Genomic DNA, 27,640 nt, shown 5'->3' on the forward strand with positions numbered 1-27,640 from the left:
GGCAAGGCGGCCCCGAGTCAGTCCCCGTCCTCATCCGGGTCTGTGGCCTGTGCACCAGCTCCCCCCGCCTAGTTTATCCGCGGCGCGTCCCCCTGTACTAGAACGGAAGCGCCCGGAGGTCGGCAGCTTTGTTCTGTTCAACTCCTGTGTCTCCGGTATCTGCAACGCACAAGCATTCAATAAATACATGTTGAATGACTTTTTTCAATCTCGGATGTAAGGTGATAACACAGCCGCCACCCCAACCCCGCCTTCTCCGTATGGCCACCCCCGCTGATGATCGCGGGCGGATGCCGAGAGCCCTTTCCACGTGTGCTCACATCACCTTCATCTTCCCGGCAACCCCGCGGCAGGTGCTGGGTGTCCTCCTCCTCAGGTCCCGGCGCCTGTGCTTCTTGCTGGGTGTACCAGGCAAGCGAATCCCTGACCTCGCTTTCCCCGGACCTTTCTGGGGTGGCATTTAGAGCTAGTAACCTTGAGGAATGGGGGGTGGTGTATCGCAGGGACGAAGAACGAGTCTGCTTCCTACCTGCTCTGGAAGAGGCGGCTGCCCCTCGCTCAGGGCTCGGCCGCCGCGCACACCTCCCGGGGGTGCAGCATCTACCCCGTCCCACACGCTGAGGCTCTTGCTGCCAGCGGCCCGGGAGCAGTAAAGTCCTTTGTCTCTGACGCAGAACCCATAAGGCTAACAGCTTCTGCAGAGAGAGAGATCAAATCCCAGACTCACCAGTATTGTTATTCCACGTGAAAGATGAGGGAGCCGAGGTGTGGAGAGAGGAGATGACCTGTCCCTTGAGTAGGAAGCGGCAGAACTGGGGTCCCAGCCTCCAAAGTCTGCGCCCTTCACGTCTGAGCACTGGTGTTTCTAGTGCTTTTCCAGTAGAAACCCCTGTAGAAACCCAGGAGCTGGCACTGCATGCCCTCTCTGGCTGACGCTCTGTCCCTTTTGTAGGGTCTTCTTCCTCTACTCCCTCAAGTCATGGTGTTCCCCAGGTCATCAGTCTCCTGTTCCCCTGAAAACTCGACACCAATTTGCACCTAATGACGCAAGGCCATGGCCGGAGTCCATAAAGCTCTCCAAAGTCTAGTCTCGTCCAGCTGCAGTCTCAAGGCTCCTAAAATTCAATATGTTGACATCATCTTTCTATCCAAACCTCTTAATTTCCCTCGGTCAGTAAATTGGATAACAGTTGGCGATAACCATGTTAAAATCCTGAAGAAAAAAGAAAGAAAATAAGTGGGAAAAAAATCTTGCTCAAAAGAAAGTGTACCGCACGTTTGTCTTGAGTGTGTGTGGATTTTTTTTTTTATTGGAGTATAGTTGCTTTACAATGTTGTGCTAGTTTCTTGCTGTACAGCAAAGTGAATCAGTCATACCTATACATATAGCCACTCTTTTTTAGATTTCCTTCCCATTTAGGTCACCACAGAGCATTGAGTAGAGTTCCCTGTGCTATACAGTAGGTTCTCATTAGTTATCTATTTTATACATAGTAGTGTATATATGTCAGTCCCAATCTCCCAATTGAGCAGATTCTTGATCACTTTTCACTGTTGCATTGCCCCATTCTCCCTGAGCCCAGCACCCCATTCCAACAGCACTCCTGACCCTAGGACAGCTCTGCAACCCCAGGCCCACTCCCTGTTGGTGTCCAGGATTGCTTGGTGGTGTGGGGAATCCTACATACACACACGCGCACACCCCATGGAACTGGGTCCAGAAACCCAAAAGACTAGGTGTCATGGTTTTCAGCCATGGCTAGCATCATGGGCGTGGCCTCCCATGAAAACACACCCATTCTCCTCCCACTGTGACCTCTGTCGCTAGTGAGGGTGAGACTATATTCATTCAACTGATTGAAGAAGCTAAGACCAGCAGACCATGAGTTGGTCCTCTTTTTTTAAAATTGTTTAATTTTGATGTAAATATTATCTATTCTTTCCAATTCATAAAACAGTAATTCACATCATAGGAATCACATCAAAGGAAATGGGAAAAGTAACGAAAATTACCTCTAAATAACCATAGCTGCAGTGTGACCTTGCTCTACTTCCTGCCAGAGTTTTCTTTTGTTTTCTCTACTACCAGGTTTGAGAGATGTGTTTCCCCTGGTTAGGTTCTAAGTGAGAAAGTGGATATACAATTTTCATCCTGCTTTGTTCACCTAACTTGCTAAAATAAACCTTTTCCATGTTAATCCAATTATTGACTCTCCTGAACATCATCTTGATCTGCTACGCAGAGTTCTCTCCAGTGGATGAATACTTTGTATTTAACGGGTCTCCTAGTGTTGGAACATTTGAACCATGTCCAATTTTTCAAGATTATAAATTCTGCTGCAATAAAGGGATAACTATCAGTAACAGCTTTTCTCAAATCACCGACGTTTCCTCTCAGGGCACTGGGAATGTAGATCAGAGCTCAGCAGCACGGTGCGGCCATGATGAGGATGGGGTGGGGGCAGGGCAAGGAGAGGCGTGGAGGACTCGCAGAGCATAGTTGATTTTAAAATAAGGAGTTTTTAAAAATTTTAATCATAAATGTACTGTGTAGTTATATACAATTTGGAAAATACATGTGTTCTGAATGTCCCAATGTTGGTTGAAATTCACATGAATACTTAAGTCTTCTTGGTCTCCAACCCCATCTGTACACTCAGAAAATCTGGTCTCTGACAAACTTCCCTTCCATCCCAGGTGTTTCTGGCGTCCCCAGGGGTGATCAGGAACCACGGCAAGTCTGCCTCTGTCATCATTGCTGGGAGCATCTTCACAAGCAGAAGTTTCTCGAGTTTTCTTAGTTAGTTAAAGTCTGGTATTGTTCCATGGAGACAACTTGACCAACTAGGGCAAAAAGGAGAGGAAGTAGTGTATTCATTTCTGTAGCATCATTGGGAGCTCGCAAAAGGTTTGCCTGAGCGCCCAGATGTTATAGGGCTGGGCAAGGTAACGCTCTCCCTTAATGCACCCTGTCCTTGTCTGCCTCGTTCACAGCTGGGCCTGGCATGATGCCCAGCACAGAGGTGCTCAATTAACATGTGTACATCAGATAACTTAGTGAACAGCACCTCTGGCTGGAAATGCACGCAGGCAACGGGCAGAGAGGGTTCAGTGAGGTGACTGGCAAAGGCCCAGGCCCAGGATTGCACGTGGTGGGAACAGCATTGCGAGGCAGCAGCTTCTCACGATCAGGTGTTCCCTCCCCGTCTCCCACAGCCCGCCCATCCTGGGAGAAGGTGCCCCCCTGAGGGGCTCCCGCAACACCCCGTCCCCTTCGTCCTCCTCGTGTCCTACCATTTACCTCTCCTCCTTGTTAACGCCTTATCTGGGGTCCATCCCCCTGCTGGGCCCCCAGTGCCATTAGAGCAGAGACTGTATCTTTTCCCACGATCTCCTCAGTGCCCTGTGGGACCTGCCCTAAGCTTGTGCTCTGTGACAGGCAAGGGATGACGTGGGCAAGACCCTCTGGAAGATGAATCCTGTGTCTCACAGTTTACCCCCCAAAACTTCCCCTGGTTATCAAGAAGCTAGGATATGTACCCAAAGAGTAAAAGCCTATTGATGCAGTAGAGCCAGAAGGAAGCTCCCCATGCCTTAATACAGTGGTTCCCAAACTCAACGGAATTACTTGCAGATCCTTGAAAACCTCCCAAGTCTGGGTCGTGTCCCAGATCAGTTAAATCCCTGTCGTTGGGGGGTAGGACCCACCCACTCATCAGTATTTTTTGAAGCCTTGCCAAGTGATGCCAACATGCAGACAAGTTTGGGAACGCGTCCTTAAATCCTCGGCCCCTGTCAAGGCCTCACTTAATTAAAACCTGTTGAATGAATGAATGAATGAATGAGGGGAAGGGAAAGGGGAGGGGCAAGATAGGGGGAGAGGATTAAGGGTACAAACTACTATGTATAAAATGAATAACCTACAAGGATATATTGTACAATACAGGGAATATAGCCAATATGTTATAATAACTATGAATGGAATAGAGTCTTTAAAAATTGTGAATCACTATATTGTACACCTGAAACTTACATAATATTATACATCAGTTATACTTCAATTGAAAAAAAAAAAAAAGGCTAAGTTGGCATTTTCTGTGGGATATTTCTGTACGCCTAGGAGTTCAGCCCCTTTCCAACCTACATCTTAGAGCTCATCTGTACGTAGATGGCAAAGAAGCATAAGCTTCCCAGCCACTCTTGGTAAGGGCATCTGGACCATTTTCACAAGAAAAATTGTGATGCTGCATCCAGGCTTTTTGAGAAAGAATGTTGCCATCGGTCCGTGATGCTTTCTGAAAGCCCAACACAGAAGATAATTGGTTATCTTTTTCCTCTTTCACAGAGGAAAAAGCTGGTCCCAAGGGTGGGGTGACTTTCCCTAGATTATAAGCCAGGTAGTGATGGAATTAGGGTAAGAACCTAGGACTACAGCTTCCCAGAAGCCTCTCGTCTGCCTCCTTTGCTGGTTGAGGACAATATTCCTCTGAGAAAAGAAAAATCTCTCTTCCTTCACTCAAGGACGGTAGAGAAACATGCGCACAGGCACATTGGAAGTGACCCAATTAACTCTAGTCAAAGCTGGCTCATCAGACAGCAGCAAATGGAAAGGACTTTGTTTTGCACTATCTCAGGATTAACGGGAGCCGTGGGGGAAGAATCTAAAGAGTGGAAGGAGGCCAGGCCAAGGTCACAGATACATAGAGCAGATTGTTCCTGTCCTGAAAGGGCAGGAGAACTCTAGTTTGCATGATTGTGAAGATCATATAATTTAAGAGCTTGGAGTAGCCCTGCAACTCATTTTATAGAACCTTATGGACCCTTCAGCAACAGAAGTACAGCCTGTGTTAGGCAGCAGTCTATTATGAGAATAACGCTTCAGCTGAGTGCTATTGGAGAGTCTGAAGGTCATGCAAAGGTAAGTCCCAGCAGTTTGGATCTCAAGGCCAGACCCAGATGTTCTTACAGCTTGGTCAAGGGTGGAGGAAGGCTGGGGAAGGAGTGTTCCAGATGACTAGGGAAAATGGAGCAAATTCTGCTACTAGGAATCCATCATCCAACAGGCCAGGTGTTTGGACACCTGCTAATGTGCTTACCAAAAGTTGTTTTTGTTTTTTTTCTTTTGTTTGTTTGTTTGTTTTGTTTTGGCTGCATTGGGTCTTCATTGCTGCACGCAGGATTTCTCTAGTTGTGGTGAGCCGGGGCTACTCTTCGTTGCGGTATGTGGGCTTCTCATTGCGGTGGCTTCTCTCATTGCGGAGCATGGGCTCTAGGCATGCGGGCTTCAGTAGTTGTGGTTTGTGGACTCTAGAGCGCAGGCTCAGTTGTTGTGGCACATAGGCTCAGTAGTTGTGGTGCACGGGCTTAGTTGCTCTGCAGCATGTGGTATCTTCCCGGACCAGGGCTCAAACCCGTGTCCCCTGAACTGGGAGACAGATTCTTAACCACTGCGCCACCAGGGAAGTCCCTTACCAAAGGTTTTTTATTTACTTTCCTAAGGGATTTTTTTAGGAGAATGTGTGAATCCTTTTTTTTTTTTCTTTTTTTTTTGGTACATCTCCAAATGCAAATGATGTTGCACGATTAGCTCTTCAGCCAACTTTGCTGGAACACATTTTTATGTTTCATATTATGAAGATGGTGACAGCATAGCAACAAAATTTGGGTATTAACAATCAGATTTCCTTCCTTCCTCCTTCCTTCCTTCAAATACCAAGTGCAAAGTCTGTGCCAGGCACTGTTCTAGATGCCGGGATTTTGGCGGTTGGTGTTATCAGCCCAATCCCTGCCCTCACAAAACTCATGTTCTGGTACCTTTCCCCCCTAGACATCACTTTCCTATGATTACATTTCCAAACCAGTTTTTTCCATCATCTCCTCCCAAGCCTGTGGCTCAAAGAGTAGCCAGTGTATTTCTTCTCTAGTCATCTCGGTCCAAAAAGCTTTAACAATGCTCTGGGAAAGTGGACTATCTAATTATAATATTTGGAAATTAAAAAAGCAAGGTTAGAATACATCAAAAATCTTAACGTCTCAAAAAATGTTAACGTCCCATCACTTTTGTCTAAGGACTTTATCCAAACAATTAAACTATGATAATATTCAATGCCAACTAGGACGTAGTAAAACTGGTAATCTCTTAGGTTACTGGTGGCAAAGTAGATTGGTGAAGGACTTTTGAAATTTTGATATTAAGTCACAAAAGCCTTCTGATAATCATCCAATAAGCTAACAACAGGCATAAAGATGATCAGAGCCATGTCATTTATAATACTGTAAACTGGAAAGCAAGTGAGTAATCATTCCGTCCAGCCCTCTACCATCTGTAATTCTGGCAGGACTGTCCAGTCTCTAGAAAGCCTTCCTAGAGATGAGGAGATCATTAGTTGGTTAACTGTTTGTTTTAACCAGATAGGTGAAGGGTAGCAGAATATGACACCCCAAAACATGCTGCTTTGGTTATTTGGTTATTGATTATTTTGAGCTGCCAGCACATGAATAAATACATGCAGAGAGAGACTTTCTCTGAACTCCCCTTATCTGCCTAAAGACAGATCCTCCAAAAGGAACTCAATTGTCATAGGTTCGGCTCCCCAGGGGTTTCATTGACCAGGGAAAATTGACTCTTATCACAGGTGGGGAGAGAAGGCAACCCCACACCCAGAGAATCTTTGTCACAAACTATCACATCTCCCATCTATTCTTCTAAGGACCCATTCATCATTCCTAAAAATCATTTACTCTCCCCTAAGAGGTCTACTTCCCCCATCCCCTTTCCCTATTAAAATGGTATTTAAGACTGAATTCCAAGCCACCTTGAGGAGTTACTCATTTTCCCCTGGGTGTCTCATGTGTGCATGAAGTATATGTGTTAATAAACTTCTGTTTGTTTTCCTCTGGCTAATCTGTCTTTTATTACCGGGGTTTCAGCCAAGAATGCAGAAGAGTAGAGGGCAAATTATTTTTTCCTTCCCAACACAGGCAGCATTGCACAGTTACCCTCATTTAAAGATTCTTTCTTCTGTTGCAGCTTCTTTTGTTGCTCAAAAATCACTTTAAATACATTTTCATTAAAATTTGACAAAGATCACCCCCAATACCACCACAACATATCTCTCGATTTTATTCACTTACCTCCAGTTGTTTTTCCAATGTATATTCTTTTTTGCATGGCTTTTATTACATACTTATCATAGTGTGTCTTACTTTTAAAATGTAGTATTATAAGACAAGTATTTTTCATATTGCTACACAGTTGTCATGAGGATATTTTTGATGACTCTATGCCATTTCATCAAAAGGGGATGTACCTTCGTGTTTATGGAAACACTCCCTTATTGTGGCACGTTGGGGGTCTTCATGTTTCTGTCGCCCTTAAGAGTCCTTCATATAATGGTACCAACCCGTTCTGGTTGCTGCCTGCACTCTAATCAGTGATCAGCTCCATGTCCCCCTCTGTTCTCTGGCTTCGTGCAGTTCTTTGCAGAGGAACTCCCATGCAGGGGCTGGGGGCTACTTATCTTTCTAGTTAAACTTGATGAAGGAAGTTACCTGCTGTTGCATTTGCAAATGGGGACCATTGAGAAGGTCTGAAGATATACCCTGATTAATCTAGCAACACCGTATGGCCTCCCAGGGCTTCTGGTTTTCATTTTTCTTTTAAGTAAAATTTGTTACTTCTTTGCATTTCGTGCCAACTTTATTTCCTTGATACCTTAAATTGTTTTGAGGCGATTATGAATAATATAACGCTGTGTTTTCTAACTTGTTTTTTTACTCTATAGAAATATTATTCATTTTTAATACTTCCCTTTTATTTTGCTGAATTTTTCCTAATTGTAATAGCTATGAAATGAATATTTCATGAACACCTAATGCTGGTTTTCTTTCCTGTTTTTTCAGTACTTATTTTTCTTATTTTGGTTCCATACTTTATTGGGTTAGCTTGAATTCTTAAATTATTTAATTTTATGAAATTGACTTCCAGTATTGTTGGCAGCTAGTTTACAAAAACCGCTTCTCTTCATGAAAAGGCAGTATGTTTTATTCCTAGATTTAAATATTTTATTAGGATTAGATGCTGAATTTTCAGACTCTAAAGAGATGGTCATAATTTTCCTTTTTTATTTATCCCATGAATATAGTATATTATGTGCATAAATTTCCATATATCAAATTATCCTTATATTTCATGGAAACCCCAACTTTGTCATTGCAGAATTTTGCATCAGTATGTTGTAGATTTATATTTTCTATTAGTGTGTTCAGTATGTTCATCTTAGAGCCACAAATGATAATGAGCTATAGTTGTCTTTCCTTGTAATCAAGGTTTATTATTAGTGTTATATTTGCTTCACAGAATAAACTCAGTAGCATATTGTGTTTTCTATTTCTGGGACAATTTATGTAGCATGAAAATTGCTTATTTTCTGAAAGATTAAAAAACTTACAGATTTCCTTACATTTGCCACATCTTCACGGGATGCTTTTGATTTTTTTAAGTTGTTAATGTGAGTCATAAACGTGACTTCATTTCTCTTCCCCACTCCTGAAAAATGGCTCTCCCAGCCCACCTCCACGCCTATTCTTTTTTGAAGACTTGAGAAGTAATAACAAACCCTTGACATTTCAAACTGCACTTGGTTCTCATTTTCTGTAAACAGGTATCTCTCATGTCCTTTGAAAAGGCATTTCACAGAAGTTGAAATACAATGGCCAGTAAATATATGAAAAGATGTTTAACATCATTAGTAGCCAAAAAATGCAAATTTAGACCTCATCAAGACACCATTTCTTTGATCATTTTGGCAAAAGTAAAAAGAATGAAAGCATCCTATGTTGCTGAGAAAGACAGAGGGGTGTGTCCACCCTCAGACACTTGGTTGGAGCATAAAATAACTTCCGGAAGGATGATGTGGAGTATCTCACAACATAAAAAGTACCTACGCCTGAAACTCAATACCCTCCCTCTAGAAATTCATCCTACAATGGCATGTACACAGAGAAACACATGTAAGGATGTTCACCAGTTCCTTGAAGTGGTAAAAAGAATGGAAGCAATCTGAAATATCCGTGCAGGGGGACTGTTTACATTAAAAGACATCAGTATTAAATAAACACTTATGTATGTCTATTTATTTGTTTATTTATTTTTGGCTGCGTTGGGTCTTCGTTGCTGTGCGCGGGCTTTCTTTAGTTGCCGTGAGCGGGGGCTACTCTTCGTTATGGTGCGCGGGCTTCTCATTGCTGTGGCTTCTCTTGTTGCAGAGCATGGGCTCTAAGTGCATGGGCTTCAATAGTTGTGGCACACGGGCTTAGTTGCTCCGCAGCATGTGGGATCTTCCCAGACCAGGGCTCGAACCCATGTCCCCTGCGTTGGCAGGCGGATTCTTAACCACTGCGCCACCAGGGAAGCCCCAAAATAAAGGCTTATGGACGTGAAAAAGAACAAGGCAAATCTATATGAACTGACCTGGAAAGAGACACAGGATATATTAAGTAAAAGAAAAAATGTTGAAGAATATGATCTCAATTTTTTTTTTAAGTATTGAACATGTGGCAAAAGACTAGGGGAAAATTCTGGAAGGAGATACAGCTGAGCAGGCTCAGGCTGGGGAAGGTTGCCAGGAGGGAAGACCCACACCTGTACCTTTCACTCGTCTGTCTTATTGAAATTTGTTGCAAGAATCATGTGCTGATTTCATAATAAAAACCGATATGGTAAAAAAAAAAAAAAAAAAAAGCGACATCTTTATGACTCACTCTTTTAGCATTATAAAATCTCCAACTTGGATAAAAGTCATTTAGTGCAAGGAACACTGCTGAGCACCTAGTAAGACAAACAAAGGTTGGATAAATTGTTGTTAAATATTAATATTGTCATCTATTTAAAAATTTATATGTGACAAGTTTTTCTAACCTGTTATTTTGGCCTTTTGTGGCATTTTATTTCAGAATATCTCTTGTAGGCAGAAAATTATTCCAATCTGATTTTCACCCAGTTTGATACTCTTTACTTATTAATGCTATTAATTATTATTATTTATGGTCACAATTGTTCCACTTTGATTCGAGTCACCCTATTTTAGGAATTCTGCTTTTTATTTCTTTACTCTCTTTTTATATTCTTCACAGGCAGGCATGGTGAATAGATTTCAGCATGGCTGCGCAGAACAGCTTCTGGAAGGTAGAAATGTCTCTGCTTTCTTATCTACATGTACCTGGTAAATGACAGGTACTGGGGACACATTTGAATAAGGGCTCCTAGTTCATGATACTACGTTTTTTATGTTTAGAATCATGATTGACTCTCTCCCCTGTCCTGGCCTAGAATAGATCATGGGGAGAGAACTCTATTTTATTTTGGGGAAGAGGGGAGTGGGGAGTGAATAGGACTAAGGCAGAGAAGAAGCAGAATCAAGTCAAAGGGTGGGGGTGGGAGACCCACGGCACTGAGGCAGTGGTGCTGGGTCTCCAGGAGATGGGCCGTTTCCTTACCGTTTTAATAAATATTCTCTGAGACGTCTGTGATTTATACATAGAGTAGAGGTGAAATAGAACCCTGACTGTGTTTCACCACTTTCCCAGCTAGTTTCAGGAGTCATCCTATTTCCTGTTTCATCACATTTCTGCAGCTACAACGTATCTTCTGCTGGGAAACCTCAGAATATCCCACTACCTGGGAAGAAGCTTGCTTTGTCTCAGTTCTCCCAAAGAAGGCATCAATCATACTCCTCTGGCTTAGATTCCCTGACACTGAGGGGCCACACCTGGCCCCGGCCATGGCCACTCAGGCCCTCACACAAATGCAGGGAACCCTATCTCTCTGCTTCCTCCTCCATCCTCAAGGAGTGGTTGCTGGCTGAGCTTCTCTGCCTCGCGCCCTCAACTCTCCTCCCTCCCTTCCCTGTTCACCAGCTGGAGGCCAGTGCGCTCCTGGAACCTGGGCTTGGGCTTGGAGGGAAGGAGAGGCTCTCTTGGAATGAAACCACATAATTAAATCCATTTTTCTAGAGACCCTGCTCTGGAGATTCAGGTCCAAACCAGGAGAAGAGGATGTGCTTTCTGCTTTCCCTCTACCATTGTCTCTTGTGCTAATACCTCTGTCAAGGACCACTGAGTAAGGAGGTATGACTGGACCAAGGCCAAGTTCAGGCACTTCTGGGGGGTCCTGACTGCACAACCAGGTGATGTCCTCCAAACTGACCACAGAAGGCTGCCAGCTGAGAGTTGCAAGAGCCAGAGGGGGTAACACAGATGTTGCATTCTGCTCTGAATATACATTCTGATTTGGGGTTCATAAAATATGGTCCCTGTAGCTAAGGGACCCAGGATGAGATGTCTGTAATTGTAGGAAGGTCTCATGGGAAATAGGGCAGGCATGGGACATCAGACCCTCACCTTCACTTTAGGAGCTGGGATCACCCACATCCAGGGCCCGAGTCACTCCCCAGTCCCCAGTGTCACCAGCTATAGGTCAAGACAGTGCACTGTGGTCAAAAGAATTTGCCGAGGAAAGGGGAGGGTTTCCTGGGTGGATTCCAGGCAGGGCTGCAGTCACGGTGCCTCCGAGGGATCCTGGGCATTTCTCTCTCTACAGGTGACAATGGGTCCTGGACCAGAAGAGATGCAGCTTCACCCCGTAAAGGAGAAAACAGACCCCATAGTCATTCAGAGAGGCAGTGGCTTCAGACAGAGCTGAAACCTAGTGACTCAGACCTGGGAGTTCACATGAAACCCATGGAAGACGGTGAGCTTAGAAGGGGAAAGAGAGCTGAGGGTGGAACCCTGGGGAAGGGAACTGAGGAACAAAAGGAACCTTTTAAAGACTCTCAAAGGACGTTGCCCAAGAGGCAGGGGAAGTAAGGGGAAGACTATTTCCTCTGACGTCAAGTCTCTCTGGCTCCATTTTAATATGATGACGCTCAGAAATTTTTGCAAGAACTTCTGGTGTAAAGTTATCAGTGTCTCTTCTCTTAGCAATTATCCAAAGCAGCAAAGACATGATACAGGCACCATCTATTAGAAATTAGGAAAACTAGGTAAAATAGATTAAAAGGATGCCAAAAGCAATGGGAAGGATCAGGGTTTTGGGAGGAAAGCGGAGAGGATGCTGATAATTGCAGATTTCAGAAAAAGTGGGCGATGAGTGCAGGTTTCAGGAAAAAAATGTGTCTCTTCAAGAGAAGGGCATTCCCACAGTGCAAAACTAAAATCTCCCCCCTCCTTTTTTTGGCTGTGCCACTTGTGGGATCTTAGTTCCCTGACCAGGGACTGAACCCAGGCCGTGGCAGTGAAAGCGCTGAGTCCTAACCACTGGTCCGCCAGGGAATCCCCGAAAATCCTTTTTTTAAAAAATAGTAAGAATAAAGTTCTCACTAAATCTGGATTGGTTCCAAGGAGCATTGAAGATAAGACTAAATGAGGAAACATAGTAAGACAAGTCATATTTGTAGAAAGTAATTGTTTGTCCTCGAGACAGGAAGGAGAAAAGAACCTGCATTGTGAAGAATCTGAAAACTGACCAATTCCATTGCCTGAGGAGAAATAAAGGCTGAACACTCATGTAGAAGGTTCTAGATCAGAAAGCACAGTTCTGCTAGTCTAGAACACAGACCAGGCTTCTTCCCTATTTGAATCTCCCACAAAAAGCTGGCCCATGAGAAAAAGCAACCAACACAAGGTCCACACAAAAAATATTAACCCAAGGGCTTCCCTGGTGATGGTGTGGTTAAGAATCTGCCTGCCAATTCAGGGGACATGGGTTCGAGCCCTGGTCTGGGAAGATCCCACATGCCACAGAGCAACTAAGCCCGTGCGCCACAGCTACTGAGTCTGCGCTCTAGAGCCCGCAAGCTACAACTACTGAAGCCCATGGGCCTAGAGCCCGTGATCTGCAACAAGAGAAGCCACCGCAATGAGAAGCCTGCACACTGCAACAAAGAGTAGCCCCCGCTCGCCGCAACTAGAGAAAGCCTGCATGCAGCAGTGAAGACTCAATGCAGCCAAAAATAAATAAATAAAATTAATTAATTAAAAAAATATATATTAACCCAAGAACAACAAAAAACAATCAACCCAATTGAAAAATGGCAAGGCACTTGAATAGACATTTCTCCGAAGAAGATATACAAATGGCCAATAAGCACATGAAAAGACGCTCAGCATCACTAATCATTAATGGCGATACAAATCAAAACCACAGTGAGATACCACCTCATACCCAAAGGATGACTCATAAAAACAAAAACAAAAAACAAAACTCCCAGAGAATAGCAAGTGTTGGCAAGACTGTGGAGAAACTGGAACCCTAGTGCATTGCTGGCAGGACTATAAAATGGTGCAGCCACTGCCAATGGTACAGCAGTTACTAAAAAATAATAAAATTATAATGACCATGTGATCCAGGAATTCCACGTCTGGGTATATATCCAAAAGAACTGAAAGTATGGTCTAGAACAGATATTTGTATATCCATGTTCATATCAGCATTATTCACAATAGCTAAAAGGTAGAAACAACCCAAATGCCCATTAATGGCTGAATAAAAAGTGGTCTATCCATACAATGAAATATTATTCAGTCTTAAGAAGAAATTAAATTCTGACAAGGCAAATACATGGATGAACCTTGAAGACATTATACTATTAAAAAAATGATTAAAGAAGAAAATTTAGGTGATACAAATAAACTTTATTTAACACTTCATGAAGCAGATGGCATCCTTTTGGAGAAGTGTAAAATGGAGTGGAAGGCAAGAAGCGTCTATAGGGTAGAGAACAAAGAACAAGGAAGAAAAAAACAAAATATCTGATTGACTGAGGCCATATAGTCGACCTTGTTTGGGGTGAGAAGGCCCAGAGTTGGCTTGGTGTTCGGGGTTCGGCTGAGTGGATACACTGCGTTTCTGGTCAAGCAGACCATTTACAGGAACAGGAAAGTTATCTAAGTTTCAGTTTACTGACAGGCACCCCAGGCAGGAGTATCTTGAACCTAGAAAGTTATTTCAACATAACTAAGTGAAATAAGCCAGTCACAAAAGCCAAATATTGTATGATTCCATTTATCTGAGGCACCTAGAACAGTCAAAGTTAGGGACTTCTCTGGCGGTCCAGTGGTTAGGACTCTGCTCTTCCACTGCCGGGGGACCTGGGTTCAATCCCTGGTTGGGGAACTAAAATTCTGCGTGCCACGTCGTGTGACCAAAATATATATATATATTCAAATTTATAAAGATATATAGTGGAAGGGTGGTTTCCAGGGGCTGAGGGGCAGGGAGAATGGGGAGCTAGTGTTTAATGGGGACAGAGTTTCAGTTTGAGAAGACGAAAATGTTCTGAAGATGGATGGTGGTGATGGTTGCACAACAATATAAATTTGCTTAATGCCACTGATGAAATGATCAATTTTATGTGATATATATTTTACCACAATAAAAAAATTACAAGACAAAAAGGAAGATAGTAACGACAACAACAAAAACAAACAGCAGATTAAGAACACGCACCAGAAAAGTGAAGCCAAAAAGCTGATGAAAATTGTGAACCATTATTTTGCAATTAATTTTCTTAAAGTTAGTGAAGCAATTTCCTCTACAATGCAAGGTTATAAAACAGAGATCTGAGGGCTCAAGGGAATCACAGCCAGACAACAGGAGGAATTCACTGGAAACTGGTAGAGCTTAGGAAAGAAAAGAAGAGAAAAGTAAATCTGTCACAAAAGCAAATGCTTACTGGAATTCATACAAGAAGAGACACTACTTAAAAAAAAACAAAAACTAAGCAACACCAAAGACAGAGATGAGAAAAGTAAGCAAAATGAAGTGAAAACGAAATGCTAAAAAGGTTTGGCAAAAATACATGAAATAAAGGCAAAACTCCAACGTACGCTCATTGGAATCCCCAAAGAAGAAAACTGAGAAATGTGAACAGAACAAATATCTAAAGATAAAATGCAGAAAAAAAAAATTTTTCCATAATAACCTTCAGCACAAGAACAACCGAGCAGCAGCTACAGAAGCTGCAAGGATAGAAATCTTCAGAGGGTCTGCAAGTGGGTGTGCGTGTGATAATTTTGTAATTTTCATTTTCCAGGATAATTTTTGGCATGCTATTAGTTCTCAGGATTATAGAAGAAAAGATGTTTTGACTCACGATAGCTTAGATTTACTTCTTAGAATTCATCTGGAAACTGACAATGGTTTTATCTTTCAGCTTTGTGTTCAAAACCTATTTACCTTTTACATGTTTGTTATAAGAGATGACACTTCAGATAAGCAAGAGAAAGGATACAAATCTCTTTTGCTTCCACCACTCACGACAGTCACCATACAAACGAGTATTTTGACTGGCACATTATTTCATAAAGGACTTTACATCCATTTTCTTCCATGTTGCTCCAAACAACATGTAAGGTCAGTGCGTTTATGTTCCTCATATCTCACAGCCAAGGAAAGGCCGGCTCAGTGGGGGAAATGTACTCACCCAGGCATCTCTCCCGGTGAGCGCAGCATGTAGATGCAGGTTGGTCCATGTTTTGCTTCTATGCTGGGTCCCCACAACTTCAAGACACATCTCTAACTTTGGAAAGTGAGGCAGATGTGATGAGACAGCTTTGAGCTGTGTTTCCAAGGGTCTGGGCCACAGCTGACCACCGTCTGCAGTGTTGTCTGGGCAGTGGACAAAGCTCTCAGGAAAAAAATAGCTGCTTATCACCAGGTCGGGGGAGGTGCATACATATTTTGGCCTTCTCATCAGGAAAAGGGCTCAGATAGTGAACAGGTCAGAGGAAAGAGTGCATTTACCTTGGACCAGAACCATGTCCGAGGACAGCTCTGCCCCCTTCCTCCCTTTCAGCTGCAGAGAAAGGATGTTCCAGGGATGCTGAGGCTTCCTCATGGGGCAGCACTTCTCAGACTTAACGTACACACAAGTCCCCAGGGATCTTGTCTGATGGCTGATTCAGTTTCAGATGACTGAAATTCTGCATTTCTAACCAAACTCCCAGGAAGCTCTGCTGTTGCCAGTCCTAGATCAAACTTGGCAAGAAACGCTTCTCAGGATGCCCCTGGCTTTCAAGTCCAAGTCCAGGCTTTTTACTATGGCCCCTATGGTCCACTTGACGTGACCCCTATTTCCAGCCTCCACCTCCATTTTCACTTCTGCATGGTCCCCTGATGATCACAGGGCCCGTATCCAGAAAATTTAAAGAACTCCAACAAGTTCATTTAAAAAAGACAAATAGTCCAATAGAAAAATGGATGAGAAACTTGAATAGGCCCCTCATTCCTGCCCATTGGAGGGCAGACAAAAACTCACAAGGTAGAGGGGGCTGTTGCTGACCACACTGGGAATCCAACTGGGCAGAAGCCACCTTCAGGGAAAGCCTCAGCTGGGAAGCTGGCTGGGGCATTTGTGGAACTCACAGGAAATTGCCTCTGGGGCTGATCTTGAACTTGGGACATCCTTGGAACTCATAGGAAGTTGTCTCTGGGGCTGATGTTGAGCTCACTGGCTGTCCACCTGATGACTGAGCTCCACTGGGATAAGGAAAGAGGCCACACCCTTTCCCCTGCAGTGTGCCCTCTACTGACAAAGCTTAACCCAGAGCTAGCTGGCAAAGGAGAACGGTCAAGAGGGTCCAGTGCTGGGTCCCAGGCAGTGCACTTAAGGGTGGATTTGGAGCAGAGAAGTAACACATTGATAACTGGCACAGGGACAAAATGTTAATGGTTGTGAATCTGGGTGAAAGGATACGTATGGGAGTTCTTTCTACTATTCTTGAACTCTTCTGTGTGTTTGAAATTACTCCTAAATTAAAGAACTTAAATAAAAGAATACCATTAGCTGAAACTGGCCAAAATAAGACATTGGGGAGGATGATTTCTTGATTTTAAAAACTGCACTGGACTCTAGAAGAGAATTTGATTTCGGTCTTTGAGTCTTTTGGACCTTAAAAGATTTTGATTTCTTTTAATTTTTAAAAGGTTAGGAAGTAACGGAAGGAACCAAACTTGGGCCTGCTCACCCATGCACAGTAAAGTCAACCTACTGACACCGAGTTGTGGTGAAGGAAAGTGCAGCGTTCACTGCAGGCACCAAGCAAGGAGTCTAGGCAGCTAGTGCTAAAAAGACCCGAACTCCCCAATGGGTTTCAGGGACAGGTTTTTAAAGACAAGGTGAGGGAGGTGGGTGGTGCAGTGTGTGATCAGCTCGTGGATATTCTTCTGATTGGTGGGTGGTGAGGTAATCAGGAGTCAACATCATCAACCATCTGGTTCTAACTGGTCTGGGGTCTGCATGCTTGTGGGTAGCATGCAGTTAACTTCTCCCACCTGGTGGGGGCTTCAGTATCTGCAAAACAGCTCAAAGGACACGGCTCAGAGTATTATCTATAGCCACTGAGAAGGAACGAAATGTTCTTGACTTTGTTTAATGGCTAAACTATTATTATTTTGTCTTGCTTGACTGTTTTCCTTTCTTTTTACATTTTCTCACTTCTCTGATTAATTTATTCTCTGGAGCTTCAGGAAGGCTTAGGAGGCTAAAGTTCTTCTACAGACAAGAGGCAGGCAGAGGACACTGGGGGGTGTAGGGGGAGTGTATCAAGGGTGTCTGGTAGCTGATTGCTCCCTCTCACCAGGGCATGTGATTGCATGCGTCTTCCTCCTCTTCCTAAACTGTAGATTACACCTCAGAACTAATAGGTTTCTCAGAACTCCTGACTGACCGTGATAGAGGGCCTTGTACCACCTCGGGGGCACTCATGAAGAACCCCACTTAACCCAGAAGAGAGGGGAGGACAGTGGTGGGTGCGGGGTTGCCCTGGGTAACACAGGGAGTTGATGGGCTTCTCTTGGCCAGGAGGGCAAAGACTTAACTAGTGGGGAGATGAAATGAGGGGACGGAGTTCGTTCACCAGAATTCCAGGTGATGTAGAAGAGCACGCTTCTGGGAAGTAGATCCTGATAGGGAAGCAGCTGGGTGCTGAAGGCATTTCAGGGAGGAAGAGAGTAGAGGAGCTGCTTGGGCTGTGAGGCAGGAAGTATGGGCCAGAGAGAGGGGGCAAGAGGAAAGTCTTTTTTCCAGAAGCTCCTGCCCCTGTGGAAGAATCTGGGAACCAGAGAAGCAGGTGACGAGGGAAAGCTGAGCCTCTCCCGCCCCCTCTGGTGCTGGCTCAGAGCATTAGTAAGGATTCTTCAAGTTTCTGTCAAGGGTATTTTCTCCCAGATTGCTGTGAGCCTGGCGCTGCAAATCTGCACCCAGATGGAGTCCTGGATTTTATTCAGGCTACACTTATTTTGTGGCTGAAGAAACCAAAACTCAGAAATGGGACCAGGCAAATAAGTGTCAGAGATGAGCCTTGAATTTCCATTCTGATTCCTTCTTTTCTTTTTTTCTTTGAAACTTTCCACAAAACAAACAAAACCCCAAGCTTCGTGACTAAGTATTTTGTGCAGGTATTATTTTTTTTTATTTTTTAATTTTAAAAGAATATTTATTTATTTATTTGGCTGCATTGGATCTTCATTGCGGCATGCGGGATCTTTCATTGCGGTGAGTGGGCTCTTTGTTGCGGCGTGCAGAATTCTCTAGTTGTGGCACGTGGGCTCCAGGGCCCACGGGCTCAGTAGTTGCAGTGTGCAGGCTTAGTTGCCCCATGGCATGTGGGATCTTAGTTTCCTGACCAGGGATCAAACCCGCATCCCCTGCATTGGAAGGCAGATTCTTAACCACTGCACCACCAGGGAAGTCCCTGTGCAGGTATTATTATTGACAATGTTTATTCGGAACTTTAAGGATGCTCACGCACACGAAGAGAACAGTATTAAATGGGGCGAAAGCTGTTTACTTACTGTTATGCTCATGAAAATATTATAACAGCAACAAAAGCAGGAACCACATGGCCTGGGATGGCTACTTAAAACCCCTAGATCATAAGAGAGTTCCCATAGCCCATCCTAGACACCAGCACCAGCAAAGGCACATGACCCAGTCCTGACCAATCAGAGTGGGTCCCTGGACTTTTGCCCCTCTCCTTTCCATGTGGGAGTCCCCAGCTGGCAGCAGGCACACCTAGAGGTGCTGAGGCCACGGTGCCTGAATGTGGCGGAAGCCTGTCTGAGAAATGGAAAGACAGATGCTTGATGACATTTTTTTTAAATTTTTATTTATATATTTATTTATTTATTTATTTATTTATGACTGTGTTGGGTCTTCGTTTCTGTGAGAGGGCTTTCTCTAGTTGCGGCAAGTGGGGGCCACTCTTCATCGCGGTGCGCAGGCCTCTCACTATCGCGGCCTCTCTTGTTGGGGAGCACAGGCTCCAGACGCGCAGGCTCAGCAATTGTGGCTCACGGGCCTAGTTGCTCCGCGGCATGTGGGATCTTCCCAGACCAGGGCACGAACCCGTGCCCCCTTCATTGGCAGGCAGATTCTCAACGACTGCGCCACCAGGGAAGCCCTTGATGACATTTTTATCCTCTGGATCCACACACATCTGAAGCCCACTGTTCCCCCTAAGCTTTTTAAGTACATGAGCCAATAAATTCCTTTCTTTTTCATATGCCAGTTTGAATCGGTTTTGGCCACTTAACAAAGTGATGACTGATATATGTCTAATTAAAACATTGTAGGTACAGTCAAGAGAATATTTTGCAACATGGAAAAGCAATGTCTATAAAAACTCTGTGAAACATGGAAGGGTAGAAAATATTGCTAAGTGAAAACAACAAAATGGAAAGTTATAGATCTGTAGGCAAATGAGGGAGTTGAGAATGTAAGACAAAGAAAACTCAGTGGGTTACAGAAAAAAAATCTACTCTACAATGCAGCCTCGAGAGAGGGTCCCCAGCAGGCAGTAATGCCCAAAGCAAGAAAAGCACAGGAAGAAAATTCTCCACCAAAATACCAGCACCCTTGATTGGGGCATTATTTTTCCCCCTATTCTTTACTTTCCTGAATTTTAAAAAGTTGTATTGAATGTCCATACACTACTTTTAAAATAGCAGCTGAAACATAGAAAAGAAAAAAAAAATAGGTGTAAGATGGGTGAACGGGGAAGCCAGAAGAGTTCCTACAGGTTCCCGTGTCTTGAGGAGCTCCAAGAACTTCTGTTGTGGGGAGGATGGAGGGGCTCCTTCCTGATGGGAATCAGGCTGAGCAGGTTCCGGTGACATCCTTTTATGTGCAAACCCAGGATCTTCTCCAGAGATTACTGCCCAGGTCGGGGAGGGGGAGGACAGAGAGCCAACACAAGCTGAGTTGATACAAAAGAGAGAACACAACATACCCTTCATTCCCGGAGCCCTTCTGTCTGATGTCAGCACTTAATATAGAGCCTGGGGTCAAACAATACACGTTTCACAATGGCTGACTCTGCATGCGAGGGAGGGAGCAGGGGCGCTGGAGGAGTCCAGGAAATGAGTTACACACATGAAGGAGGGAGGGATGGGACAGGCTGACCTCCCTTAACTTACAGTGTGACACTCACCGCTGACAGTGCCCTCAGGACCCTCGTAGACCTGTCAGCTGCTGAGTCTCCAGGCATTGCCTCTGCCAACCTTACCCACCACCGCCGTGGTCCCCTTTTCTTCCACTCAGAGGCCCCTGGGCTCAATTGTCTTCGTCCTCTCCTGTCCCCTGGGATCCTGCTTTCCCACGCCTGGCTGGTGGCAGAGGTAAAGTCCCTATGGTTTCTTCTGAAGAGGAGCTCACAGGCTTTTTTTCTTGGGAGAGTTTCTAGAAAACACACACACACACCAATCAAAGGAAAGCTACAGAAGGCTCCTATGCAGCATGGCGTGGAGATCCATGCAGCATGGAGGGCTCAGAAGTCAGGCTCCCGGGCTGTCATCCTGACTCTCCCTCCACATAGTTGCAAGCATTTGGCAAGTTACATAAGCTCGCTTATGAACACCACAGTCTGGGGGGTTAAACAGCAAAAATGTATTTTCTCATAGTTCTGGAGGATGCAAACCCCAGATCGAGGGGCTGGTGAGGACTCTCCCTGGCTTGCAGACGGCTACCTTCTTGCTTTGTCCTCACAGGGCCTTTCCTCTGTGCCGGTGCAGGCAGAGAAAGAGAGAGCCCTCTGTGTTTCCTCCTCCTCTTATAAGGACACCAGTCCCCTAGGATTATGGCCCCACCCCTACAAACTCATTCAACCCAAATCACCTCCCAAAAGCCCCATCTCCAAAAAGTCACCTTGGGGCTTAGGGCTTCTACATATAAATGTTAGGGGGACACGTTTCAGTCCCTAACACTCCCTGTGGCTCAGTGTCCTCTTCTGTACAACTGGGAAGACCCTCTTCCCAGCACATGGACCTCAAGGAGCATAGAGGAAGAAACGGAAGGCATGACCAGGTCTCTCCAGGATTGGTGCCACTATCTCCAAGATGAACTTGATACCGTTTGGACCTTCAGGGCCACCAGATGCCCCATGTCCTCGGGGACATCCATGCAAACTCCACACACACACACACTGGCTTCCTCATCACCCTTCCCATAAACCCTGGTGCCCAGAAGCCCCAGTTAAAGCTTCCCCCTCCTCCAGCACCACCCACGAGGGAAACCACAGCCTCACCTTCTGCTGCAGGCTCTCATAGCACTGGGTGAACTCTGCCAGCTTCCTTTCCAGCTCCCAAGCCTGCGCCCTCAGCTCTTCCGCAAGCTCGGATGTCGCTCCCTCCTTCAGCTGCTTCCAGTCTTTCAGGAGGGAGGCCAAGCCCAGGCTGAGGGAGAAGCCAGCCATTGCGGTACCCAACAAGCGAGCTTTTGTCTTCATCACCAGCGTGGTACCTTCAAAAGCCCTTTGCACCTGCCTGCTCCTTCGGGCTGAGACTTGGCCAGTGGTCAGGAGACTCTTGGCAGCAGTGGCCAGGCGCGGGTGGGCCCTGGCTATCTGAAAGGCACGGATGCTCCTCTGGATATCCTTGATGGTGCTGTCACAATTCTGGACCACCTCTCCGGCAGCCACGACATAGGCTGCCCCAGCTCTCCAGAGCCACGGGAGAGCATGGCCACGGGTGGGCATTAGGCTACCGACATAAGCTTGGGCTTCTTGACTGTGAAAGCGTTCCAAAACGTTGGTCAAGATGCTGGTGACCTCCCCTGCTTTCCCCAAAACTCTACCAGCAGCGGAGAGTACCAGGCTTCCTCCTGCTATTGCCGGAGCGAGGACCAAGCCCAGGATGCTCATGGCTCCTGAGACCACAGCGATGGAATTGGCCACCATGCTGCTCTTGGTGAATGTTCTGTGGGTTGTGTCGACGTGGTCTGCAAGGGCACGGAGCTTTCTGATGCCCACTTCCAGCTCCCCTTTCAAGATGGGAAACTCTTCCAAAAATATTCTTTCTTCAGCTGACAGGTCACTATCTTGCCACTTCACATCTTCATATGGAAGAATGTCGTCTTCATCCCTGTGGATGAGTGAAATAAAGATTTTCAGTCTCCCAGATGGGAAAGCCAAATTCGTAGTCAAGCCCGCGTGGTTTCTGGATGTTCTCGCCCCTCCAGACTTTAAATCCTCCCTGCATCTTCCTAGCACCTCTGTTACCTCTAACTCAGCTGTGAAAAGTCCCAGAGCATTGTTGGGAGCTGCTGGTTCCCTGAAGAGAACACATAAGAGGGGGATCTGGAGGGAAATGGGAGAAACGTAGCCCTGGCCAAGAGATGGAAGAGGTGGATTAAAAGAGGGACTTTTTCAACCTTGTTCAAAGAGGCTATGGAACTGTCACGAGGAGGGGCAGTGGGAAATGCTAGGATCCAAGTCAAGATAAGGAACCTGGGACTAATTGCCGGGAGGGAGAAGTCTGGGAAAAGTAGGAGGAAGCAGAGACCAGGTGCTGGGCAGGAGGTCGGGAGTCCTGCACGCGTAGAGGTGAGTGAGGGGGAAGAGGCGTCATATTGTATAATGCATCCCCCACTTTGATGACCTTGTTTTTTTTTTCAGCTTGTGGGATCTTAGTTCCCCGACCAGGGATCGAACCCTTGCCCCCTGCAGTGGAAGCGCAGAGTCTTAACCATTGGAGCGCCAGGGGAGTCTCCACTTTGATGAACTTGAATTCAGCGCTCTGCCGTGCCTCAGGAGTTGCACACTGAGAGCGCTGAGACAAATGATTGCTAAAGCTCTGAATGTCCTCCTTGGCACTTGGCCGGCTTTCCTTGCTCTCTCGAGCAGAACTGGTTCTTCATGGAAGAAGTCAGGGACAAAAGGACCCAGCCCCTTTCCCCATCTTCTCACAGTAGGCAGTACTGAGGGATTTTTGCCAGCCCAGCTGAGTGTGGCTTTCATGGGACAGCAGTCTCGGGGGAGAACAAAGCCCTCTCCTTCAGGCACTTTCCTCGTGCCAAGGGCTCCGGGTGCATTTCCTTCAGGGCGAGCTGAGGAGGCCTGGTGATAACACAGATTCCCTGCCCACAGGAGGGTGTCAGAGCTGGAAGGAACCCTGAGGAAGATCTAAGCTTCCTATTTTACTTCTCTGTGGAGGGAACAGAAGCCCAGAGTGGGGCAGGGCTCTCACACAAAGGAAGGTGTGAGGTTGACATGGAGCTTTGAACGGGGACTGAGGGCTCCAGACCGTCAGCACATTCAGTTCTTCCTCTCATCGGACAGTTGATGTGAGGAATTCCTCACTGAGGTATATATACACATGCCTTTTAATCTCTCTTCACACACGCACACACACACACACACACACAATTCCTCAATGGAAAAGGTTAGAAACCAAATATACAACCAGGGAAGCCTTTAATGTTAATGAAGTAATTAATTTAGGCCCAGTTGTCAGTTAACCCGTAGCTGTAAATCAGTTGACAGAGCAAAAAGTACCCCGGGACTTGCAGTGGGGAAGGGGCAGATGACAGCAGGGAGGGTAATCCTGCTGACAGACCCCCAACTTCACAGACGCCACCATCCAGCCCACCCTGATCTCTCTGCTTCCTCAGGTTTGTAGGGACGAAGAGAAACAACAGAGAGATTTGTACCTGCAGAGATTGACAGCATGGAGGGAAAGCGGGGTGGTGGTGGTGAGATGAACTGGGAGATTGGGATTGACATATATACACTAATATGTATAAAATAGATAACTAATAAGAACCTGCTGTAAAAATAAATAAATAAAATAAAATTCCAAAGGAAAAAAAAAAGATCAACAATGCCACTTTGCATTCACTGTGAAGTTTTGTCTTTCACGTGGTTGGTAGCTAACAGGAGCTTGGCTTTCGTGTGTGTGTGTGTGTGTGTGTGTGTGTGTGTGTGTGTGTGTGTGTTTTGTGGGATCTTAGTTCCCCGACCAGGGATCGAACTCAGGGCCCCAGCAGTGAGAGCACCGAGTCCTAACCACTGGATCGCCAGGGAATTCCCTTCTTGTGTTTTTAAATTAAACTAAATGCACCCTGCATTAGGCAATGATGCCTCCTGACATAGTGAAATTGCAATCGAGTTCTATGACACCTAATTCCCTCAGCAGACATTTGCTGATTGTCTATACTGGGCTGGTGATGTTACATCTGCTGATGAATGGACACTTGGGCTTATATTCATGAATGCAGTAACACTAAGGGGCCTTTTTGGTGATACCTGAACCTCACAGAGGTGAGGCCTGAGGGGGCAATTTCTGGCCTCAGAGTCCTATTACCCAATGTCATGTCCCCGACAAGAACTTGACTTGTGCTCCAAAATATTTAATGTAGCCGGTGGAATATTTTTTCCCCTGGGAGACATATATATATACGTAACGGAGACCAGCTGGAGGGCAGGGCATACTTTATGCCTGATGCTCTTGGAACACGTTTGTCGCGTGTCGTGAGGATGCCTAAACATTTCTGCAGAAGTAGCCCTTTCCCCAAGGAAAAACCGCTCTGGGTTACCTTTGCAAACCGACACCAGCCTTGCATGCTTTCCCTGCCTGGTTGTCCAGCAGATTCTGTGGCATCAAATCCGTGTTCATTTTGCCTGTGGGAGAATGAGAGCTGTCACCACAAGTCAAAGGATTTTCTGGTTGGAAACAAACCAAGTTTACTGCAGGGGCCACGAAACCATATGAAATTCAAGTATGGAGGGATTTTAGATGGTGCGGAATCAAGATAATAATAAACACACAATGTACAAAATATTTGCAAACTGCTGTTTTTACATTTTATGTTGAGGTGGAGCTTATATAGGATAAATACTCAAAAGGAAGTCCTCAACTCAGTACATTCTGACATTACACACCTGAGTCATCACCTCCCAGATCAAGATAGAGAACAGAAGATTCCCTTAACCCCCTGCCAGTCAATCTGCACCCGACCCGGGCAGGAGGTAACCACTATTCTGATTTCTATAACCATTGATTAGTTTGCCTGGTCTTGAACTTCATGTTAATGGAGTCATTTGTTTGGTTTCTTTCGCTCCACACAATGTCTGTGAAATTCTTTCATGTTGTCGTGGTTTTAAAAACGTTCAGTAGCTTTAAAAACGTTTACCATGGGCTTCCCTGGTGGCGCAGTGGTTAAGAATCCACCTGCCAATGCAGGGGACATGGGTTCGAGCCCTGGTCCCGGAAGATCCCACATGCTGCGGAGCAACTAAGCCCTTGCGCCACAACTACTGAGCCTGCAAGCCACAACTACTGAGCCCATGTGCCACAACTACTGAAGCCCGCGTGCCTAGAGCCCGTGCTCTGCAATGGGAGAAGCCACCGCAATGAGAAGCCTGCGCACCACAACGAAGAGTAGCCCCCGCTCACCGCAACTAGAGAAAGCCCATGCGCAGCAACAAAGACCCAACGCAGCCAAAAATAAATTAAAAAAAAAAAAAGATTGCTATGTAGTATTTCATTATAGGAATACACAACAAAGCAAACGTCATGCACTTGGTAAGTGGGGGAGCCCAGTGTGAGCCCAGCCAGGTCTAGAACGGTAGATGTCAATCAGGGGCGTGTTTCCTCCCCGGGGGATATTGGTAATGCCTGTAGACATTCAGGGGTCGGGGTGGAGGCAGTGCTACTGGCTTCTAGTGGGTAGAGGCCAGCGATGCTGCTCGACACCCTACAATGCCCAGCATGGCCCCCACAGCAAAGAATGGTCCAGCCCAAAATGTCGGTGGTACTGAGGCTGGGAAACCCGGGGGGAGCCCCATTTTTTACCAGCACCCCCTAAAACTTCCCCCATTTTTCATATTAGTCTTATCAGATGAAGGGCTATAGTGACAGTGGGGAGCCCTTTGGTCCCATCAGGTCCCATCCCCTCTCTACTGACCTTCTCTCAGTGGATGTCAGAGGATGTTATGTTGGGAGAGGGATGGACATGATGGGAGAGGATTAGAGATGTTATTCTCATATGAGAGCTTTTTGTTAATGAGTTTCTCTTCGCAGTTTTGGAAGACTTCAGCTCCACTGTCTTCTGCCCCTTTGCCTGCAAACCAACTCCCTCACGCACCCCATCAGAGTCAGAAAAATCGGTTACTCTGAAACACAGCTTTGAGATAATCCTCTTAATCTTTATCACCAACTCCCCATACTCCCAAACTACCTTAAAAAACCTACAGCCCAAGAAACACTGCAGGTTGCAATTTTGAGACAACTCTTTCAGCATCTTTTTCTACAAAGATGACAGCCCTAAACCAGTCCTGCAGAGAACGTCTAGGGAAATGCCTTGGCCCATGCCGTCTCCTCCTTTCTGGGGTCGAGGCGCGCTCTCTCTCTCTCTCTCTCTCTCTCTCTCTCTCTGTCTAGGATCCTGGGGTCCCCAGCCAGTGGAGGGAAAGATGCAACTTGGTTGGTCTAATCATACGCTTAATCATGCTTTTATTTAAACTTCAAATACTCCTGAAGGAGAGATTTCTATCCTGATTTATCAAGTAACGAAGCTGAACTTCAGACCCAATCTCACATTAGGAACTGGCTGGATGGGGATTTGAACCCCTGGGGGGTTCCTGACAACAGCTCTTTTTCCCAAACCAAGTGCAGGTGGCCAACCCCTTGGGCACATTGTCCTTTAGAGGCCCCAAGTCAGCCCTCCTCCTGGGTCTGCTGTCCCACCTGTTCTCAGTGAAGCTCTCACTGTGGCCTCAGGTTCTGAGGGCCTTCTGTTCTCTCCTCTCCGGGCGCCTCTGGTCCAGCAGGGGACTGTGAGCGTCTGGGCTGCAGGACAAAGACGAAGTGCAGACTCTGAAGCTGGTTCTGCTCACTAGGGGAAAGGCCCGAGGCTCTGATTGCAAAACTGGGTCCAAGTTCAATGAGGCAGGCACAGAAATGCCAACGCCCAAGGCAGCTCTTTCGGGAAGACCATGGGGCTTATCGAGAAATGGCTTGAACTTTTACATTCCTTTCTGCTTCTTTCTCTAATAGATGTGCAGCTAAGTGGACAGCTGAATCCAAGTCAGGCCTGAGTCTCTCCTCTCCTGGTCCTAGCTGTGCCAAGGGCAGAACAAGGGTGGTTACGTCCTGCAAGGACTCAAGTCGAGCAGACCACCTGGAGGGCTGTCCCTGTGGGCCAGTTCCTCAACTGCCCTTGGCCTCAATTCCCCATCTGTTAAATGGGTATTTATTAAACTAGCCCTTGTGAGGGAGAGCTATCTTGAGGAGCCTCGGAGCAAGCGAGGGAATGTCCTGAGAGGAAGCAATACCCAACAAATGCATCAGCGCCCCTGCTGATGC

At 45.8% G+C, this 27,640-nt stretch overlaps 1 protein-coding gene across 1 annotated transcript; it reads right to left on the reverse strand.

Moving 5' to 3' along the window:
* Window positions 1–972: 972 nt before the first annotated feature.
* On the reverse strand, window positions 973–27,080 carry LOC103002135 (apolipoprotein L6). Its single transcript, XM_057556556.1, has 4 exons — window positions 27,023–27,080; window positions 24,870–24,954; window positions 21,583–22,417; window positions 973–1,038 (listed from the first exon to the last, which is right to left on the reverse strand). Exons 2-4 carry the CDS (start codon window positions 24,947–24,949, stop codon window positions 973–975), a joined length of 981 nt encoding a protein of 326 aa, XP_057412539.1. The 5' UTR covers window positions 24,950–24,954; window positions 27,023–27,080.
* Window positions 27,081–27,640: the final 560 nt, after the last annotated feature.

Source organism: Balaenoptera acutorostrata, chromosome 11 (genome assembly GCF_949987535.1).
Source record: "Balaenoptera acutorostrata chromosome 11, mBalAcu1.1, whole genome shotgun sequence".
NCBI classification, from domain to species: Eukaryota; Metazoa; Chordata; class Mammalia; order Artiodactyla; family Balaenopteridae; genus Balaenoptera; species Balaenoptera acutorostrata.